Source organism: Rhipicephalus sanguineus, chromosome 8 (genome assembly GCF_013339695.2).
Source record: "Rhipicephalus sanguineus isolate Rsan-2018 chromosome 8, BIME_Rsan_1.4, whole genome shotgun sequence".
Lineage (NCBI taxonomy): Eukaryota > Metazoa > Arthropoda > Arachnida > Ixodida > Ixodidae > Rhipicephalus > Rhipicephalus sanguineus.
This window is the reverse complement of record NC_051183.1, coordinates 67,943,449-67,966,203: the sequence shown is the minus strand read 5'-3', so window position 1 is coordinate 67,966,203 and position 22,755 is coordinate 67,943,449. Positions and strand designations below refer to the sequence as shown.

The 22,755-nt window shown below is 45.7% G+C and overlaps 1 protein-coding gene across 12 annotated transcripts in view; it reads right to left on the bottom strand.

Annotated features, from left to right (window-relative positions):
* Positions 1 to 7,173: 7,173 nt before the first annotated feature.
* LOC119402038 (uncharacterized) overlaps positions 7,174 to 22,755 on the bottom strand; it is a 32,852-nt gene continuing 17,270 nt past the window's right edge. For 2 of the 12 annotated variants that reach the window (XM_049418479.1, XM_037669112.2), the window contains 6 exons: positions 21,841 to 21,866; positions 16,193 to 16,246; positions 12,868 to 12,922; positions 12,217 to 12,284; positions 10,656 to 10,748; positions 7,174 to 7,361 (listed from right to left, as the gene is read on the bottom strand). In XM_049418479.1, coding sequence (XP_049274436.1) covers positions 7,278 to 7,361; positions 10,656 to 10,748; positions 12,217 to 12,284; positions 12,868 to 12,922; positions 16,193 to 16,246; positions 21,841 to 21,866 — 380 coding nt within the window. In that variant the 3' untranslated portion in view covers positions 7,174 to 7,277. The other 10 variants (XR_005185611.2, XM_037669113.2, XR_005185614.2 and 7 more) reach the window with 9 other exon arrangements.

Here is a 22,755-nt window from a genome sequence, read left to right as displayed (position 1 = left end):
AATGAGATACACGAAAGAAACAGCCGTTTCCAGTAGAAAGATTGGTGAAGCGTATTGGTTGCGGGTAGAAAAATATGTGTTTTTATTATCTTTGCAAGTGTGTTTAATGATATAATAAAGGCGTTTATTGACGGCACTAGTCGACGAAGCACAACGGCGACAGTCAAGACAGAGCGCGGATTCCGAGCGCGAGGAGCGTGCTGTCTCAGAAGAGCCGAAGGGGGCGACCCACTAGAAAGCGCTCGAGAGGGCGACCCATTACATACTTCCAACGCTTAGCAACAATTACCCCGGGTAGGAAAAGGGAGCCGCCTGGTGACCTAACTGCTTGTCACTATGAGCGGGTCATGGTAGGGCTTCAGGCGCTCCACGTTGACAATGTCGCGCCCTCGACGGCGCCCGTCCGAAGATAGTTCAATGGGTTCGATCAGGTAGTTGACCGGGGATGTGCGTTCGACGACACGGTAGGGGCCGTCGTACTTGGACAGCAGTTTGGAAGAGAGGCCAGTTGCAGTGGTAGGGACCGAGAGCCATACGAGTGCTCCAGGGAGGAACGTGGGCGCAGAAGTGGTGGTGTCACAGCGAATGCTCTTCTGCCGCTCTTGGTCATGCGTAGTAAACGTCTTGGCAAGCTCCCGACACTCCTCAGCAAGTCTGGCTGTGGCAGATATAGGGGCACACTCAGGCGGATCCGGCTTGTATGGAAGGATTGTGTCGATTGTGTGCGACGGGTGTCTGCCGTACAATAAGAAAAAGGGGGAGAAACAAGTAGTGCTCTGAGGGGCGGTATTATAGGCGTAGGTGACGAAAGGCAGAATGGCATCCCAATTGGTGTGATCGGCGGCGACGTACATCGAGAGCATGTCGCCGAGCGTACGGTTAAAGCTGTCGGTGAGGCCATTCGTCTGCGGGTGGTAAGCAGTAGTTTTCGGGTGAACAACGTTGCACTCTTTGAGAATGGCTTCGACGACTTCCGACAAGAAGACACGACCTCGATCGCTCAGCAGCTCCTGGGGTGGACCGTGGCGCAGCATGAATCGGTGCAGCAGGAAGGAGGCAACATCGCGTGCTGTAGCCGCTGGGAGGGCGGCAGTTTCGGCGTATCGCGTAGGGTGGTCAACAGCAACGATGGCCCAGTGGTTACCAGCCGACGTTAGAGGAAGTGGTCCATACAAGTCTATTCCAACGTGCCCAAACGGCCGGTCGGGGCAAGGCAGAGGTTGCCGACCTGCCGGCGACAGGTGCGTTGATGTTGTGCGGCGCTGACAATCGATGCAGGAGCGAACGAACTTCTGGACGTAGCGGTACATCCCTCGCGAAAAGTACCGTTGGCGAATGCGGTGGTAGCTTTTCGATACCCCAGAGTGTGCGCACTGCGGATCAGAGTGGAACGACTCGCATATGTCAGAACGCAGACTGCAAGGTATTACGAGTAGCCACTGGCGGCCGTCGCCGTAATTGCGTCGGTGGAGGAGGTCGTCGCGAACGGCGAAATGGTGGGCTTGACGACGCAACGCGCGAGTGGATGGTGTTGCCGATGGATCAGTCAGCAAGTCTATCAATGAAGCAATCCAGTGAGCCTTGCGCTGTTCAGTAGCGATGGTGTGAATGTTGATAGAAGAAACAGCATTGTGAGACACTGAGCTATGGGTATTGTCGTCAGGCAAGGGGAAGCGCGAGAGTGGGTCGGCGTCAGCATGCTGGCGACCGTTGCGGTACAGCACGCGGATATCGTAGTCCTGTCGGAGAAGTGCCCAGCGGGCGAGGCCAAATTATAAAGGCGTTTATTGACGGCACTAGTCGACGAAGCACAACGGCGACAGTCAAGACAGTGCGCGGACCCCTAGCGCGGGGAGCGTGCTGTCTGAGAAGAGCCGAAGGGGACGACCCACTAGAAAGCGCTCGAGAGGGCGACCCATTACAGACTTCCAACGCTTCGGTACAATATAAAGAACCAACACTCGAGAATTGTGTTGGGGTCAGTAATCAACTAAACATACAAGGTGCAGGTGGCAGCATTTACAATGTAACATCTAGAAAGATTCTCAGGCACCTTTGCAAGAGTAAAAAAAGGAATATTGCTACTGCCTCATTTATAGGCATGGTACATAGCCGTTAGTAAGACGTGCCTCCATCGGAGTTGTTGCGGCTTTCTTTGACACAATAATTAAATTTTGCGCAGTGTGAATGACTCTTGCTGCAGCAGGGCAGTCTTCTGCGCGGGCGCACCGATGTAGACACTGGCTGCCACATCTCCGCGAGCATTTTGGTACTGCTCTGTTTTGTTTTTCGCGGACCGGTAAGTTGCGACTCCATATTATTCATGAATATCAGTAGCATAGTTCTCAGTTTACACCAGAGCGCTGATTTTCACCTAGAATGTTCGAAATCGTTGTGCTCCCCGCTAGCGAATGTATCGCTGGTCTGACGCAGTCATGAATGTACCTCGCTGCACCGAGCACTCCCCCAGCGCTGTGGCTCAGTACTACGCTTCACTGCTCTAAGTAGCGGTGCCTTCGCTGTAAACGTTGTCAAAGGGGGAATTATACGATTCGTATTCGAACCTGTGAATGTAGATACGTTCGCGGCGGAGTGGTCAGCGTGCCTGGATTTTATGCTCGATAGTCATGAACTGGGAGAGTCTATTGTTTTCTGAGCAACCTACGTGCCCGTATGCACGTTAACTCTGTAACAGAATTGACGTGCTTCAATTCTGGGTGGGCTCCTGCATGAAACACTTTCGTGATGAAAAAGCAATAAATGTTGGCACTTTCGCTAAACATAAGGCGATTTACAACACAACAGGAGGTGACAGAGGAGATGAAAGGCTGGAGATTACAACGATAGCAATGTTCCCCTACTTGGTCGACTCTTGAACCAACATCACATCATAGACACCTGCACTTGGTGTATTCCTGAACACGGCGTATCCGGCAATGAATGAATGAATGAATGAATGAACCATTTCATTTGTCCCTGGTTAGCGGGAATGGGGCAGTGGGACAGAGGGTGGGGGGAAGAACTACTTGAAGTAGGCCTCCGCTCCCTATCAGCCCACTTCATGATGGCCTCATTTATGTCGGGACTCGAGCTGCGAAATGCAGCCTTGCAGTGCCCCTCAAAAGAAATGAAGCGTGTCAGGAAAGGGGGAACAAGGTTCTTGGGACAGCTCCACACGATGGGGTTTCAGTTTGCTGTAGAAGCGATGCAGAATTTACAAGAGGGGGAAGGGTAACTGAAGGCATAAATGCGGTGTAGGAGGTAAGAGGCTAGAAAGGTGCGAGTCTGCAGCTGTGGCCACAGAACATCATACCTGCCCAAGGATTCGCAAATTAGTGGCTGAAAGTTTAAACGTTCTAATCGGTTGTGTGGGCAGATATCATGAACTGAAATAAGCCGATCCTGCGCGGTAAACTGTGCCTCCTCCGTAGCGAGTTGCGACACGACGGATACTCCTGCTTGGACTGCAAGTCCTCGGGCACTGGCATGAGCCGCCTCGTTTCCGGCAAGGCCCGCATGCGCAGCAGTCCAGATTAGTGCTGCGATTTGATCGAGGGGATGGGCCAAAAGCAGAAGTGCTGGCTTAGAAACCCTGCCCGTTTCCAAATTATATAAGCCTGTTTTGGAGTCACTTACGACAACAGATAAGTTACGTACTGCGAAGACTATGGAATTATGAAGGCTAGCCTCTTCAGCTTCCTCCGACGATAAGGCAAGAATGGAGGAGTCCGCAGCGACCTGGCCGTGAGAGTGGATGACTGATATTGCATAGTTATTCCTTTCCCGTAATCGGCGGCATTAACATAGAGCACATCATTTGAGAAGGAGAATTGTTTTTGAGAGCCTTTGCGCGCTGCTGCCTGCACTGTTTGTAGTGCACAGGGTGCATGTTTTTGGGATGTGGGAGAACGTATACAGTTTCTGGTTGACTTACTGAGCATCTTTCTTTTAGTTTTTATACACACATGTGACTGCACGTATACGATCTATACACACAAAGAAACTCAGAAGTAAACTGCAAAAAAGTGACAACGCACACAAAAAGTATTTCAACTCGTGACCACTGAATCAGCAGCCGCGTGCACTAACCGCTATACCACGCTGCACTTCGTCGCACATCGCAGAGTTAATAGCAGCGAGGTTATACGGAGTATTTCGCGTAACTAGACCTTAATAGTAACAAAAACTGGTTAACTTCAACTGAATGCAGGCAACTATATATGGTTTGCTGTCATGTGGCGCTTGGTCGAATATTTCTATTGTGTTTAATTAGTAAATTGACTAATATTCAATATGCAAAATTCTTAAGTTCCCTTCAGGGAAAAGTTCGGCTGGTTAACTTGTAGAGGACATTCCAAAACGACCGACTCAAATTTATGCCGCAAAGTACATGCTGCGTAGTAATCTTTTCGAGCGTGTTAAGGAAGCCCGCAAAATATGAAATAAGAAGTCGCCCGCATCTTCCCACGGGGGCAACTCGAGTAAATGCGTCGCAGAGTGGGGGGGGGGGGGGGTATCGCGTGATTGTTGCGTAATTGGGTATGGTTTGGGAATGCTTAATTGTTATACGATGGGCACACACAGTACGACTTCAACGGCTCCAGCGTGCAATAAGTTCCGGGTCCGCAGCTCGCTTCAAACGCTTGCGTTCAGCGTCGTATGCTCGTCTCTTCGCAGCCTTGTCTTCTGCGTTGCTTGCTGTTGTTGACGCCGACGACGGTGAGGGTGGGGTAACGTTGCCTGAACGGCGCTGATTGCAGGTTCTGTTGCTTCCATCGCACCTACTCGAGTAAAGCAAAGCGTCAGGTCAAGCGAAAGCCAAGTAAGAACGCCCTTGACTGAATTCCGAACGCGCGCTCCGCCGCTTATTTGCACACCGCCCGCGTTCGAAGGAGAGGAGGGTGGCATGGAGAGGAGAGGCTTGCTGCGGGCACGAGACGAGTCGAGAATGCGCAGTGGGGGTGTGGACGGCGCCGCCGACACCGCAGGTGCGATTAAGAAATGCTCCGCATTTAAAAGCACGTGACTGCGCTCGTGCGCTGCCGTACTGTACCTCCATCAATCGTGCTTCGATCAAAGCAACCAGCGCACTACCATGCGAAACAAGCGGCGCGGCTCTAGGATTCGGTTTCCCAGTGCACCAACATTTTTGATGACCTCACACGACAAGGAAGCACCATCATCTCTGATCAGCGATAGTTTCACACCCTCTCCACACACCTCCCCACTTCCCATCTCCCTTTCCCCCTCTCCGCTCCTCCTCCTCATTTAGATAAAAGGCTCGCGTTAGGTCGTACACACGCTCAGTTAATGCGCCGGCTGCGCCGGTGTCATGAGTTCCAACGTCAACGTCGGCGCTAGTTGCAGTAATACCTTAACGCCTGCCGTGATCGCGGAGCAGGGCAAGGCTCGACGCGCCGAAGCGCAACGTAAGCGTCGGAAAGCGGACCCCCAGCTCCGGGCTAGGGAAGCTCAGCGCATACGGCAACTTCGGCAGGAAACTGCTACGGAGGAAAGGCGGGCTCAACATGCCGTACGCTGCTTCGCATCGCCTCATGGTCCCCTTTAGCGGGAGATGATGTAATTTTTTCTTTACTTCTTTGTTAAGCCCAAGACGGAAAATCATTGGGAACAATTTACTCTCGGACAACACATTTTCTCTACTTACGTTCTAGGCTACGTAGGAAAAAGATGTTGCAAAGTGAAACAGGGGGGCGACAGAAAAATATAATGACGTCATCAAAACTCATGTCAAAATTCTGCTTCTGAGGAGACACATTGCCTGTCGAATTTTCCCAGACAAACCTCAACCACATTGCCCATGGCGAATGAATACCAAGTAATTCTGCCCCCATTTGTCCTCTGAAAGTGACATTTCAAAAGCAAGAAAGTTGTGAAGCGCATCTATTTTGACAAGCACTTTACTTTCAGTTTGTAGCCTGGAGTAAGTAAAACAATGAGCGTGAAAGAGATGTTCCTATTTAAGTTATACGTTCGCGCAGTAGTGACGTACCAGACGACGTAGCTTCATGTGACATTATAGGCTTGCATTTCTTGGTACAGTGACACAGAATGGTAGAGAGATATGCCTTTCAGTTTAAAGAAGCACTGCTAGTTCATGTAGCCGTGGAATGAATTCAGAATTTAAAAAAAAGCAGGCACATTGTTGCTATTTAAAACTCATGGGCGTTTATTAGTGATATTTATTTCTTGCCAGGATTCAAATGTATCCTCTTAAAGCACAAGTTGGATTTCTGGTTTGCGTAGTTAGTAATCATACCTTATAGAAACAGGCCACCACATATATAATTCATAATGCTACTGGTACTCTTGCAGAAGCGAGTAATTCGTTTTTGCTGAGCTCTACTTATGCAACCCCGACTAAACTACTCCTTAAGAGAATAGTTTAGTTTAGCTTGAATAGTAGTGGCTAAAGATAGCTTGGACACCCGGTATAAACTAAGGAAAATTTAATAGAGTTTCAATATGAAATATTTAGTATTTGGGTGGCGATACAGACATGTGACTACATATACAGTCGATTTACACAAATAAACATTATAAGGAAGCTTTGTGGAATACGAGAGAAAGAAAGAAAGAAAGAAAGAAAGAGAAAAAGAGAGAAAGAAAGAAAGAAAGAAAGAAAGAAAGAAAGAAAGAAAGAAAGAAAGAAAAAGAAATCAGTAGGTCAGGCATACCCACGCGACCTCCACTTCCACCCCTCCCCCAACCTTCCCGCATTGCCGAACGGTTCCTGAACTTGTTTTGTTAAATATTTTTGATGACAAATTGGGTAACTAGAGTTAGGCCACCTGTCAGTAGCTGACAAGCTGTAGGCCACTGGACGAATAATATGTGAATGTCATCACTAATTACTCGGCCAATGATGGAACTCCGCCAATCATCATGACAGGATGCATGTATAATCGCAGGGTGGATGCCAAAAGACATGTATAGCTCAGTGAAATAAGATTACCTGAACGTAAGTTTCGCAAAGTTAAATTATTGGTTTGCAGAAGAACCTTAAGTGCTTGAAAAGGAGTCCTATTGCACTGCAGAACATAGAAGCCTGTAAGAAAAGCGTCTTTTTGAAAAGACAACTGGCTTCATTCTAAAGAGACAGGGATCTCTGTTATTCTAAACAACTGACTTATTATCGAAAGGATTCCAACATTGTAACGTTATCCCATTGATTTTATTCATTGAACACACCTTATCCATGGCGCTGCGTGCGATTACAGTAGCTGACGTTAAGTAATATCTTGCAAGAGCAACATTCATGACGCGAGGCAATGCGCCTTTTCGATGCATCTTCCTTCACAACACCATCCGAGGTCCTGGGTTGGTGTCGACTTTGCCAGCTGCAAATCAAAAAATGATTTCCGTTTTACAGTATCCTTAGAAATAATGGTCGGAGCATTAACGTTCGCAGATAAACTATGCATTTGTGCCATTGTTTATGTAATCACCTCTAGCTCGAAGTGAAGCCATCGAATATGAAAGCTTACTACGTAGAATTGGGGCTTGCGTATTCAGAGTGTACAGCGCAAGTACGGAAGAAAGTGTACTTCCGTGTGGTGTTATGCTTTAGTTCTTATTCCTCTTTGCCAATGAATATAACTAACGTGTACATATGTAGCTATATAGATATTTGTGCAGTCGCTATTTAGGAGTTTATACATTGATTTAAGTTGTACGTTTTATTTGTACCCATTTACATACACTTCTTTATTTTACAGGAGCGCCATACTAGTTAATATTGCCGCGGAATGTTCTATTGTGAGCTATATGAGCGGGAACACGTGAGTGTGTGGCAAATAGCCTCAAACCCGCTGTAGAACGATTCGCAGACGTGGTACGATTCGAAGGCCGCCGTCCTAAATAAAGTGGAAATGGCACCACGGTTGCGCTCTCTGATAGCACTTTCGATGCGTTCGCCTCGCTAGTGTTGATACAAAACAGCAGCTGATTGATAAAAAACAGGTATTAGTACAAAACAGCAGCTAACCAGCCGCGCCCAGTGATAAGGGTGACGAAAGACGAAGAACGCGGGAGCCTACTGTGTACAACTCTGCGCAAAATACAGCTGTCAATCTCTATTTCCACTCGATTTTTGTGTCACCAAAAATCAGAATAGAGTTTAATAAGAATAAAGCACTGTACTGCTCTTTCCTGCGCCTGAGCTCTAAAACATGCCCTTGAATATTCAGCCGTTGTCTTAAAATGACTTTTTGAGTGCCTAGTTGGTACATAAACATATATAGTTAGAGAGTTCGAGAAAAGACGAAACACACAAGGAAGATACACGTGGGAGGAACGCTAGGACGAGAGCGTCTTTTCTTGCGCTCGTCCCATGTGCATCTTGTTTGTGTATGGCGTCTTTCCTTGCACACAGTTATTTTAGATCAGCCGCTCTCTGTGTCATTTGTCCCGCGTGTCCTAAAACCACGCGTGGTGGCGGTGACAACCTTCCGCGGGAAAGCGTTACCTTTACACTTTATTTTTAACAGTGCCATCCGAGTGTCGATCGAATTATGGTTTCAGGCTATTTGCCAAGCGCTCCCGTATTCCCGCTCACACTACTCACGATAGCAGACCCGAACCCTATGCTATGTGGCTGGCATATGCTGTTTTACTGTAACTTAACGAACACCTTTTATATGCAAGGTTACAATACGTACGGCCCACAGAAGGGTGAGGAGAGTAGGACGTTCATTTGCAGTAAAAGTCAAATGTAACGGTACATTTTGTTTTAGATTCCCCACGGAGAACTTATTTGATAATCCTATTTTGCATAACGACGTTCAAGCAAATTCGTATTGGTATGCACACTGACCCTGTCACGTCGTTTTTATATGCCGATATTTTTTTCGACTCAGCAAGGCTACATACCTAGTAATTTTGAACGCGATACGGAGCCTAGGGGATGGCTTCATCCTCGCAGTAGCAACGATATAGCTATGTTGCAGTAGGCAGTGGTTATGGTGCATTGTCTCAATGATTTTGTGCATAGCATTGCGACATAAACTATACACCTAAATTTTGTTTCTTGTTATTGATGGGTTCTGCCTCGCTCACATAATCGCTTTCAGTAACATTTGGCGAAAGCTAGAAGTGCAGATAAGTTAGCGCAGTGCGTTGTAAGTAGGTGCTTTCTACAAAATTGTTCTTCAGCCCTGAGGCCACCTTTATTTTCAACCTCACATTTGACTTTCTATATTATAAATATAGCCAGTTCGGTGGCATGTTTCATCCAAGTTATCTAGTGCGAGACAAATAGCATGCTTTTATTGCGAAGTTGGCTTGTTTCTTCGTTAATTATTTCTATGTTGCAAATTTTGGCGAATAACGTGGAGAGACAGCGGATAGATATATAAAAGCTAAATAACGGCGTTGTGCTTCCTCTCAGTTCTAGCGTCGTATTTTTCTACCATCTCCGGCTCGCAACTGTTTGCATTTTCTTCGGGAGCAACATATATTTGGGTGTATTGAAAATTAAAAGTAAAAAAAAAGTCAACTGTAATACGCCAATGCTATACAAGAATGGCGTGATTAGTGAGTTTGCAGCAGCACATTGTCGTCAGTTTTATGAAACCGTGGAATGTGCCTTGTAGAAATGGGCTTGTTCAGGCCACGTGCCACGTGATTGTTTTTTTCCTTTAGCACAACCTATGAATTGGGTCAAATACTTAAAAACAAGGATCAGTTCCTTTAGCTAACGCTAAGGAGAGCAAGTGCGGAAGCGTATGCTATAACAAGGCACTTGCTAAATTACCTTGATGCTCTCTGACGACGGAAATGTTCATCCCCAGTCCCCTTGTTAAGCTTTCTGCACCTCGCCCGGTTTTGCACAACCCGAAGGATCGGCCCAACTTTGACCAAGCGACAAAGTCATTGATGACGTCATCACGTGATGTGATCATTGGACGCCATCACTTGGTCAAGTAACTCATGGCAAGACTCGTGTTGACGACCCTACCGTACGCCGCATTTTTTTTTAGCTATGAGACATGTAAACCTACCGCCTTAAGTCACACGGCCCTTTAATCAGACCCTCAGGCCACTCGAAGGCGACAGCCATTTACTTCTTTGTCTTCTTCTCAATCGGTTATATTGATGCTCCCCTGCCCTTTGTGCGCTCCACGTGGTCTGGCAGTGCCTCCTGGACTGACCTGCCTTTGACCAGGCGAGGGTGTCATGTAATGACGCCACCATGCGACATCTTAGTGAAGCCGCAAAATTTAGATTTTTGGCTTCATTATGAAATACGTTCATACCACGTGACTTTTTGCATTGTTCGCGTTGACACCGACGGTCACTGTTCGCATAACTTTGTGGCATCTAAGGCTTTTGCCCGATTAGACGGAGACAGTTCAAATATTGTCGCCGTACATTCAGAAATAGCAACAGCTGGGCGAGTGCATGTACGATACGCACGACGATACATAGGCCTTCCGCATTCAAGTTTTCCGATCCCGAGCAACTGGCATGCCCTTAGTGAACAGTGGCTTGCGTCTTTCGTAGATCGCACTTTTTCGATTTATATAATTTTAAAGGGTTAGGATCCGATAACTGGAATGTTTGCGGTGGCGTTAAGGAAGCATCACAATTGCTGTCGTTTCCTGTAGCCATAGGAAGCCGAAAAGATTACTTACATAGCAAGAACTTGTCAGATTACTGCTGTAATAGCCGTGGTACCATGTGTCACCTACTTTGCAGTAATGGTGACAATTGAATAGAACGTTTCGCTGCATAAACGACAATGCGCGATCTATTACTAAAATGATAAACATCTATTTCATGCGAATACAACTGCATAGTAAATACGAGCATTTTCATCAACCTTTATTCGGCAACGCCTTACAACATTATTGTTCCACAACTTTCGAAACATATTTTCAGTAAATATTTAATTTGTTTTATACTAACTGCAAGAACAATTAGAGAGGCATCTACCACGGCCGTGTATGCTAAAGTGATTTCTTGGAATGGCTCAGTAATGGAAATTCATGAGTAATTCCTAAAGCTGCATAAAACTTCATGAGTGTATAAACGTGGGACCAACAAGGTTAATGCAGCGTGCATGATCGATGGGTAAAAAAATATTGAAAAATTGAGTAGTCAATGGTATACTGCTGAAGTTATCATTTTTCCCATAAATAGGGCTCGCATCTGCAAAATAGATCATAGAAGGGCTGTAAGCTGCGAGTCATTTGCAAAGAAATTTCGCGAGCGTGAAAAATCCTCCTAGCCACTAACAAAAATAAAAGAATTATAGCTTACAACCAGCCTTCCATGACCTCCCTTATCAAGTGTGCTCTTACTTATTCTTTGCAATACCCACAGCGCCTTTCAGCCCTGCTGTGGGGGCTTACTTCGGTGCGCTCAAGCGAACCGTTACCCTCGCTCCTCTTTGACACGCAATTGAAGACGCTGCATATCAAGTTCCCCGGCTTGCGTTAGCTCACCTGGTTTCCCTCGTACTCCTAGGGTACGTTGGGTTGGGGGATTATTTAATTGAAGCTTCGCTTCACAGGAGCCGCCAAATTATTTCTCCCAGTGTCTCTCTGAATAATACCGGATTACAAACAGTCACTGCATCATGCATAAAAAAGGGCATAATAGTCACAAAATGTTACCGATCCTCCATTAATGGCATCTTGAAAGTTACTTACTGAATCAAAGCTCATATGATTCCAAAGAAATTAACAGGCTTTAAGAAATGCCTTATCACTCACTACCTAGCTTATTCTTTAGTATGTGCGTTCCACATTCCCTAATGATACATATCATTAGAGTGTGTCTAAACATGTAATCGTAGTACAAAAATAAAAATTGTTGGCGTCTTACGCGCTAAAACTACGGTATGCTTATGAGGCACAGCAAAGTAGATGGCTTCAGATAATTTCAACCACCTGGGGTTTCCTAACCTGCGCTGACATGGCACAGAGCAATTAACCGTAATAATAGCAACTGATTCGCTTGCTTCGCTGTAAATGCATGCAGTTGGCGTGTGTAAAGAGCAACATCATTTACTGTTTTCGTTCTGAGTGTGTCTTACAAATGCGCAACTTCATAGTTACCGCCTATATTTGATTTCCATTTGTGAGCCTCCCTAATCATAATTCGTATATCTTCATGTTATATTTACAAATATTTCCAATTATTTGATTTGATAGCAATACAAAGCAATTGTACTTGTTCGTTCGAACTTACACCATAATTTTCTTTTTCTTTGCATTTTAGGTATGTATGATGATGGGCTAGTCTTTGTTCTTGATAAGCTGAAAGAATGAAAGAAACAACGAATTAGCTTGTCTTTGAGACACCTGATAATATACTCATCCAGTCACATTTGTTTTTCTTGCTCAAATAAATATTTGCGTTATGTTGCCCAATCCAGATAATTTTTCTTAAAATCTCAGGTAGGTCAGCAAAAACCCCCCTCTGGTCGGAATATTTCAGAGATATTTAGCACTTTACAAAGAGGGATGACAATGCACACAAGGCACAAAATCACGAAAAGCATGCAACTCAAAATTTAAAAAGTAGCACAGCGGCGTGAAGAAATTGTGCCTCGGATAGTGTCGCATAATATTACCGCAGAAACGAAGACAAAGCCTGAAAACAAGCGCACAAGAAAAGAAATACAATATTTTATTGCAAATTTTTTTCTAATTACAAATTATTTTCTAACGGTAGAAATGTATTAAAATTTCAATTCTACCACGTACTGAATTTTTAGCATTCCCTCAAAACTTTCCTCTTCTCTTTCTGCGTGTCATTAACAATAAAATTATGAAAGTGCCTTATAAAATTTTGCACGAATCCAATATCTTTATGAATGAGGTGGTTGTAAGAACATACTCATCCGATTCTTGCAAATCCCGGCAATAGCACTACTTGGCTTGGTAAAGATATTCTGTGAATAAATAACATTCCACCAGTTACACAACGTAATTGGAAACAGGGGTGGCATAACCGTTTTGAGAGGTAGCATTATTTCAGCAATTTACGCGCGCTTGAGTATGCTAATTAGCATACGTATCAGCAGATGCAGACGAATGCATTATTGCCGTGCGTCCTCGAAACCTTCGGGAGTTTGCATAATGTAATTTGAGATTTCGGGTTTGCCGAATGTCACAAGGAAAAAAAAATTCGGCAGATCCCACGTACCGTGGGAGTCGATGTTATGCGAAGCATGCGGCGGGTAGGTGACTGTGGCGTAACTTTTTTTACTGAGCGACACGTTAGAAAATGACGCTAAAGGTTTGCATAAGTTTTGTACGCACACATATATATGTTGAAGAGCCGCATATGTGTTATATAACCAGTTGTTTACGTTTGGGTAACGCTGCCAATGGCAACATTGGTATTGCCAACACCAGGAGTAGTAAGCTGATATGTAGTGCTTATACGTGTCCCAAGAACGCACGCACGTTTCACGAACCCGTGTGCATGTGTGCAAGAAGTTCTTGACAGTTCTTGAACAAGGGCATCATCACCGTGATCAGTGAGCACCAGCAGCTTGTCATGACGTGTTATAGTATCCGGTCGTGACCGTGGTGACGAGGATTCCATGTGTAGTGAAGTATGTGGTATAGTAGAGCTGTTAGAACGCGTGGATGCCTCGGTCATTTCGTCAAAAAATTGTCTCTCGAAAGATCCGGCGACATGTCGGAACCTGAAGCCACCCTTCGCGTTGGTGAGGTATAGGCCGTCGAGGCTGGTAGGCCTCGATAGTGCTACTAGACCAACATCAGTGGATGGTGCTTGTCGTATTCCTAGACTACCTTGGTGTATGTGGCCTACGTAGCCTAGTCTACAAAGCGGCTGTCGATCAATCTGGCATCATTCTCGGTCAGCATGAGGCCATCGCCCAGCCTCGTAAGAAATGAAGAGGACACTGCGTCGTTCTGGTGGACGAAGTGCACTTTACGGTGCCGTGATGTGGATATCATATGCAACTTTCGTTAATGTATTCCTCCGGGGTCGAGCAATGCTTCAATATAGCTTGCTGAATCATAGGAATACAAACGTAATGCTTATTAGACAGCTATAAAAGCGGAGCCAGCACTGGAACTACAGACGTTAATCTGATATGACGCCTGTATCGTAGGAGTATACACATCGTATCATGTAGTGTTTATTGCTTTCTTGTAAAATTAGATAACCAGCACCACAACCACAATTGACGTTGCACCGATATTACGCCTGCGTAGGCTGTTTTTCCAAACCAGTTTATAGACCTGGCGTGGCTCAGTGGTAGAATACCTGATTGCCACGCAGAATGCTTGGGTTCGATTCCTTCTGGGATCCTAATTTTGATTCTTACCATTCGTTCCCTCAACGCTGCCGATGTTGGTTTTCCTTAACGCTCTAGCATTTAAGTTACCAATGTCTGTTCTCGCCGTTCCTGGGTCGATATAAACTGTCAATCACCTGTGGCGCATACCCGTACACTGCGGCCCGTGGTAAACTGGTATGTGCCACACGTGTCTAGTGGAAAGGGTTTGACGACGTACGCGACAGGATTTTAATGTTATTCATGTCCTGACCAGGCATTCATATTCGTCAAATCCTCTTACCCTCCCATGCAAAGTTTGGTCTACACCAAGTTAAGGAGGCGATCATGAGAGCACCCAGACGTAGGCGGCTAGATAGATAGATAGATAGATAGATAGATAGATACGTAGATAGAAACGCTCAAAGTGCCAGAGGTCCGCTAAGAAATGCTTCGCATTTAAAAGACATTAATTGACATCATACAATACATTGCAATAAGGTCATAAAATACCGTAGAGGTTTGGAAAAGTACGTTTCTTAGAATATTGATGGTCATTAATTTGTCGTCACACGAAGTAGTTGAGGACTCTACTAGTTCAGAGAAATGTGACATTCTCATTTATTGTTGTTACTGACGTCATGATATTACTGACGTCATGATATTGTAGAACCATAAAAATATAATGACTATACTGGTAATATTCAAAGTTATTGAGATAAACACAGCGAGTAATCACTTTTATGCATAGATTTTGGTCCAAAATCCTGCGCTGATACCATTTAGCTCACAGTTTCATAATAGCTTACAAAAAGTGACGTCATGTATCCACAATAAACTATTGCAGTGTGTCTCCCTGAAACCGCAACGTAAACAAGATTACAGGCGGAATCACACTTGTCTAGAGCGCTGAAGCGCGTGACTGTGGACGCTGTAGTTGTCCGCATCCGTTCATGATTGAGTTATAGCGCAAGAACCTAGCATGCACTATGACTATATTAGGTCTCATTACGGTGTCGGTCTTTGCCTATTTCTGCAGAAAATTCCAGCTGACAAGTCTGGTGCTCTAGACAAGTCTGATTCCATCTGTACATGGTAGTATCATTACACAATTCACAACCGTAAATTGTGTATCGAGTAAGTGGTATCCAGATACCCAATCTTTACAAATGGCTCAGTCATAACTGATTTCACCATAAGCAACAGCCACATCATCAACAAAGTGCGCAAATACGTAGGTGCGGGTATTGCTTTAGAGGCGCGTAGTGGGCAAATCGCTGCTTCGCGAAATGGTTAAGGCACAATGGGCACTTCACAAGTACACTTGGATTAGACACCCTGGGAGAGTTTACAACGACCAATACAACGCGCACAGATGTTCCTTGCCTCACGACACATTTAAATTGCCACCAATAAGCCGACAATGAAAAGCGAATGCAAAAGCGATACGTGCAGAGCCTGATAACACTGCCGTGTTTCACTTTTAAAGCCGAAGGTTACCCTTCCATTTCGCCTGTACATACATGGCATTTATTGCAGCGGGTTCGTATTGCAACTTCCCCATATTGTGGCAAACTGTGCCTATTGCCTCTTCAAAAATCTGAATGGTTAACCAGTAGCATTTTCTACACATTGCTACAATCACGTAAGAATGATTGAAACTTACACCGGTGTCGCAAAGTGCACTGCTGGTCGTGATTAAGCCCAATCCTGATCAAATTGCTCAAGAGTGATTGGCGCTCTTCTGCAGCTTGCGTAAACGAGCCAATCATAATCAAGAAATTTGATTCGGATCAGGCTCGCTCGCTATCAAAAGTGACCGCTTGACACCGATATTATACAGACAACATAGGTAAGTGGTGAGGGGAATTTTAGCCCTATGACTATGCAAGACGAAATTTTTCTCACAATACATGGCATTCCATCGCAAGTTGTGGAATTGCATGTGGTGATGTATCCTTGCTGTAAGAAGACAAAAAAAAAGATGTATTATTTTCATTTGATACGACAGCAGTGTTTTGTAGTTAGTAGCCACATTTTCGCTCTCACACTAAATATAATAAGGGCAAAACCAATCGTTGAAATAACCTTTCTCGTATAGTTACGACTGGCTTTGGAAGGCGACATGACCGGCACCATTGTGCGCGTTGCTGTCAGTCACGCTTGTCACTCCTAAGGTTTACCCTTAGGCCGGCACTTGGAGGAAGGCAAGGTGCGCCGCATTTTTCGGGAGCTTATGCCCACGTGGGCAGGAAATCATAGAAAGCAGCCGCAGATGGGTTCTGACTGGAACAACGGGGAAGCCTCATACAATTCTTTCTAGCGCGGTGCAGTCGGCATGGGAGCGTGCCTCTGTCGAGTTTCCCACCAAACCACTGCTTTCCTTATTCCGAAAGCAGACGTGCAAATTTGTGTGAGTTCCAGTGAGCCGTTTGTCCCCCCCTCGAGATTAGCGACACTCCCCGTCCCTTCCACCCTTTTGGACTCTCATCCTCGCCGTCTGGGCGTGGCACTTGGATTGTGTGGTTCATGGCCTTCTTGCGGAAGGCAGAACGTCGGGTCTTCGAACCATTCGATTGGCGGGAGCTGCGGAGACCAGTTGCCTCAGTGCCTCAGTGTTGTCTGACTTGTCGCTATATAAACTGGAGACTCATGTACCTATTTTCTTTCTTCTAGATCATCTGAATCTGATGTAAATAAACCTCCGTCTGTCTGTACGAGCCTCTCTCCTCTCTGCAAGGGATGGGTCCGGTGACGAGGGCCAGCTACCAAGCGTGACCAGCCGGGCCCGAATCAAAAAGTATGTCAATATGTCCATCAGCATAAACATGAAAGTTAAATACGAACGTGTTTTGGCGGAATTCCTCACTTTGTGTTGCTCCGTTGAAAATTGCGCAGGGCAGACAGCCTATTAGCTTCACATAATGATTAGCTACATCATTGTGGGCCAATAAAGCTCGCAATTCGTTACGTCGTCGAAGGCGACAGAGGAGTGCTCGTCCTGGGTTCGATTCAATTTGTAGGCATAGCTGTGCCAACAGTCGTTGAGAGGCGAGAAGACGCAGTGGTGGAAGTTGAAGGAACGAAAGAATACAAAAGGGAGAAGGCATGGAGGTTAACCAGACAGCAGTGTACATTGATGGAGCACCTTTACTATTCGCCATCTTGTCCTGGAATTCTCCAAACGAAGGTAGCAGGTTCGACAAGACCCACCTTGGTCACATAAAGGTATAGACTGCCAGTTGACAGTTCCTTGAAAGCACAGCAAGTGTTCCACAACAGTAGAAGATGCATGTTTTTTCATGCTTGAATACCTTAATTTATGAAGTAGAAAAAATTACGCCCGCCATCTCAACATTTTCACCAACAGGTAGTTTGGCATCCAGCGCGGAGCAAGCGCTGCAGCAATCGCGATTGCGTCCCTCAAGGTGTCCTAGGCTGAGCGACTCGGATGCGGCGTTTCGTTAACAGCATGTCAACGCATGGTGATTCAGCCAGCCCTAAACAAACCAAAGTCTTGTCGGGAGCAACAAATATTGTTGCTTTCGGAAAACAAGTACTATCTGCAAAGATTAGAGCAGAGGTTCGTTTTGTAGAAGTGCATTGAGGGATTGCTGCATATTCTCAAAGAACATCACAGCGTTGAACTTCATATAAAGTTTGAATGGATTCCAGCGCATATGGGTATAGCGTGTAATGAGGCGGCTCCCAGACTTCCTCTAGAGGCCTTGGAACTTAGGTCAACAAAAAGGCTTCTAGAGAACCGCAACGTCTTTTGAGAGAAGCTGTCATCAGGCACTTCAATTCTTTATGGTTGACAGCTCACCTGCCTTGTGTGACAAAAGGGCTAACCAGGGCAGAGGGCCTCCGTCGACGTCATTGTGTCCTACTTGTAAGACCTATGGCGATATTGAACATTATTTTCTTAAATGCAGTGAACTTGATAAATACCGACAATGTTCCTTTGCAGCACCGCATGCCAGTGTGAATTAGATGGCGTTTCCGCATGGAAGCTGGACATTCAGGAAGGTGGCGTCCCGACTGCTTTTGAAATTTTTAAGCGTTACAGTTATCGCTTGGACTGACACTTATATTGGGGTGAGGTAAGGTGATATGGGGGCACGGCACAGCGCTACACGCGGGATAGCTCATAAGCCACCGGCATGTGGGCTGCTCCGTCGTGCTGTGCGCGCCTTATTGGTAGCTTGCCCGCACTTTGCTTTCAGAAAAGGACCATGGTTTCAATATAAGCAGAAAGGAGGAAATCGGGTTGGGTAATGACCTGCATATCTCGCAAGGGTAGGTCCGCTTGCAACCTACAACATCCTCGTGCCCCTTACATAATTGTGATTGTTTATGACCGAGTGACCACGATACTCCTATTCTCTCCATATTTAAGCATCCTACAAGGAATTTCGCTATGACTGACGCATATCAAAGAGCAATCATGAAGTATATTTTTCAGGTTTAGGATACTTCACGGGAGGTGGAGGGCAACAAGTTTTAATATTTTGTTAAATGGGATAACCTGTGCAGTACTATAAGGTAAAGCTATGGTACTGTGATTTTATTAAAAACCACGCACTGTTTGTCTTATGACAGTTCGTAACGAATTCTTCGAATAATCAAAACCCAGGCACGTTTTCTCTTACAGGCCTATGTTTTACCTATATGAGTCCATGGTATCCCCAGTTGCTACAATAATCTGAGCAACTACACACATCTAATAGTCCGTTCGGGAAGGGCATCTCGGTATATTTCTCGAAAGAGTATCTTGTGCGACATATTGTGCTCTTTATTACCTAAATGTCTTGACGTGTTCGGTTATCACGGATCTGTAACGTCGAGTGACGGAGAGGCAATGTTGACTAGGAGGTGGAGTTATTTACCTATAATGGTGGGCTATTGGTGCCACAAGTGCAATGATAAGAAAAGTACAACGCGATAGCGTAATCGGGTCCCGTTCGCATTGTCTTGTCAATTGTTAGCCTGCCTTCGGTTCCCGGTGGATGACTCAGCCGTGCCACAATGAAACGAACATCTCTGCGCGTAACATTGGCCGTGTCAAACCATACTAGAATGCCTACTCCAAGTACCGCTACACAGTGCACACTTCCCCATAATGCTTCCTTTTGCGAATCAGCGAAGAGCCCACTACGCGTCCGTAAGGCAACACGCGAACCTACGCATCTGCTCACTTTTTAGGGACGAAGCTCCTTATGCCGTGGGTCTGTCCATCCTCCGTTTGTTTGTAGCGTTGTAGTAGCCACCTCTAGCTCGTGAGAAGCGCGCGTTCTGGTATGCAGTAGAAGAAGAAGACGACGTTAAACGAGTGAGACTCTCGTGCGTGTTCGCCTGTGTGGCTTTCTTTCTTCTTTACTGCGCGCGTTCTGGTATGCAGTAGAAGAAGAAGACGACGTTGACGAGTGACACTCTCGTGCGTGTTCGCCTGTGTGGCGTTCTTTCTTCTTTACTACGTCTCGTGTTTCCAACGAAACCCGAAGACAACATTTCAGAAGTAACGCGCCATGAGGCTCCCTCTTGGCACGCTTTCTCTTTCGCTCGGAGTCGCCGGATGGAAGACAAGGCTACAGAGACCCACTCACGAGATAGCCGTTAACTTTGCAGTAGTCGAACGTCTTGGCAAAAGATTGCCGTTCTCTTATGTTTTCTTTACTTGTTGTTACCTTCTGTAGTTTCCCGGCTACCATGTAAGTGGCTGCAAAACGGATCAGGCGGGTTCTGCCCGAAGGCGCCGAGGCGCGCTTCCAGCGGGACTTCCTTGATAACAGTTTCGGCCATAGTTCCGGTGTGTGCAACAGATTGTGGTTCTCAAACAATCTAGTCACAATATCGTCCATCAAGAAGGACCACGCTCGCGCCAGTGCCATCTCCGTGCTGCAGCGCGAGTTCGCTTCACCCCACTCGTCATCATTCACCACGTGGATATGCTGTGATTTTTTTATGCTTCTGCTCACGATTGTGCTTAAATATGTCTAAGCGTTTTGTAATGAGTGGGCCCTTAAAACACCCGCTCGTTGCGCAGGTGAAATGTTTTGACGCCTCGCGCGATTCTACGCTTCTCCCACGCAATATTACATGCGTTAAGGAGACTCCTCCCACTACATGACATTCATATAGTGTTTTATTCCGAAGCACCTTCAAGTGGGGGTGTTGCTCCTAGGTAGAACACCCACATACCACACGGAAGGCGTGGGTTTGATTCTCACTGGGACCGAAGCTTTTTATTTTTTATTTTATTTGCGTCTTTCTCCATTTTTCGGTCACGACAAACGCAGATTTTTCGCTCACAACCAACAACGCTGACACCGACACCGACGGCGACATCCGGAATTTCTGCGAAACGAGCTCTTTAGCGGTATCGCGTTAATAATTTATTCTATTCCATTCTATAAGCGGCCTGTACGCGGCGCTAACGGATCGGCTCTTTTAAGGTTTTAACGCGATGGCGTTAAAACGCTCGTTTTGCAGAAATTGCGGTACGGGCATCGGTGTCGGCGCTATTGGTTGTGAGCAAAAATTCGAGAAGGATGCAAAGAAATAATAAATATTTTTGGTTCTAGTGACAATCGAACCCCGGCCTTCTGTGTGACAAGCAGGTGTTCTGCCACAGAGCTATGCCATTGTTTGTAACTGCTTCGAAAAAACACTATAATAATGTCATGTAGAGGAACGAGTTTCCTTGACGCATACAATACTGCGTGGTAGAAGCATGAAATCGCATCAGGCGTCAAGACATGTTAATTGTGCAACGAGTGGATGTTTTAAATGGCCACCCATTGCAATGCGCTCAGGCATAATTAATCATCATTATCTGGCAACAAAATCAACAAAGTGTGCAGCTCTGCAGGTTCGCGTTGCACTTAACGGATGCGCAGTGGGCATTTCGCGGATTTGCAATAGGAATAATGATAGCGTGATGGGCAATTCCCAACTGTACTTGCTGTGGGAATTCTAGGATAGTTTGAAGCGGCCAGTTTTATGCGCATAGACGTTAGTTTCCTTGCGGCACATTTGAGGTCTCTATCAAGAAGAAAAGCCAGGCTAGAGATTGAGAAGGTGATGCACAAGGGTCCCGATTATGCAATCGCGTTCTACTCTTGAAGGCGAAGCTCAAGCGTCCTCCAAGTTCTCTAGTAACATCACGTGGTAACTGGGGGTGGGGGCATGGCACAAAACATGCTCCCGGAGCTTTTATAGTAAAAAAAGCGTAGAATAGAAAATATGGTGTAGCACCCATTTTTGTCACTTTTCAGACATTCGAAAACCTGCCTCAGGAACTACACAAGCCCTCCTTTGGGCAGTTTACGAGGCTACAAAGGTGGCTGGAGAATGCTCGATAGATCAATCTTCTGAATATGCAAATATCAGTTTAGCTTATCATGGTAATTGAAGGTTGTAAGTATAACACTAAATATAGTCTACTGTCATGGTATGCTTGGGGCACTTGGACCATCAAGCGTTCAAGGGAGCAGTTATCCCAGTAATTTCCTCATATTCATGCTTTGTGCACAGCTTAGGGAGGTCCTACTTACGCCGCTGCAGCTTGGCGCTCCAGCACCTGTGAAGAACGATAGCCAACATGAGCTAACTTGTTTAGGTACATCTACTGTCGATATGCTAACAAGAATTCTTCACTCTGCAAAGCTACATTCCTTTTATTTGAGAGAAATGTTTTTAAATGCGAAGCATTTCTTAGCGAACTTCTGCGACTTTGACCGTATCTATCTATCTATCTATCTATCTATCTAGCCGCCTACGACTTTGTGCTCTCCTGGTCGCTTGGTTAATCGAATGTGCACCAAAATTGGTATGGCGTAACATGACTGTATGACGAACATAAATGACAAGTCATAACATGAAAATCATGACACGAATGTCATGTACAGCATGATTTACATGCTACGCTCATGGTGCGCTGGCGGCCGTTTCGCTAGCTTGATATACACCAAAATTGGTATCTTGTGACGTGACTTTGTGACGAACATAAATAACACGAGTTAACATGAAAATCATGACACGCATGTCATGTACAGCATGACTTACGTGCCACGCTCATGGTGTGCTGGCGGCCGTTTCGCTAGCTTTATATACACCAAAATTGGTATCTTGCGACGTGACCGTGTGACGAACATAAATAACACGAGTTATCATGAAAATCATGACACGCATGTCATGTACAGCATGACTTACGCGCCACGCTCATGGGGCGCTGGCGGCCGTTTCGCTAGGTTGATATGCACCGAAATTGGTATCTTGCGACGTCACCGTGTGAAGAACATCAATAACACGAGTTATCATGAAAATCATGACACGCATGTCATGTACAGCATGACTTACGTGCCACGCTCATGGGGCGCTGGCGGCCGTTTCGCTTGCTTGATATACACCAATATTGGTCTCTTACGACGTGACCGTGTGACGAACATAAATAACATGAGTTATCATGA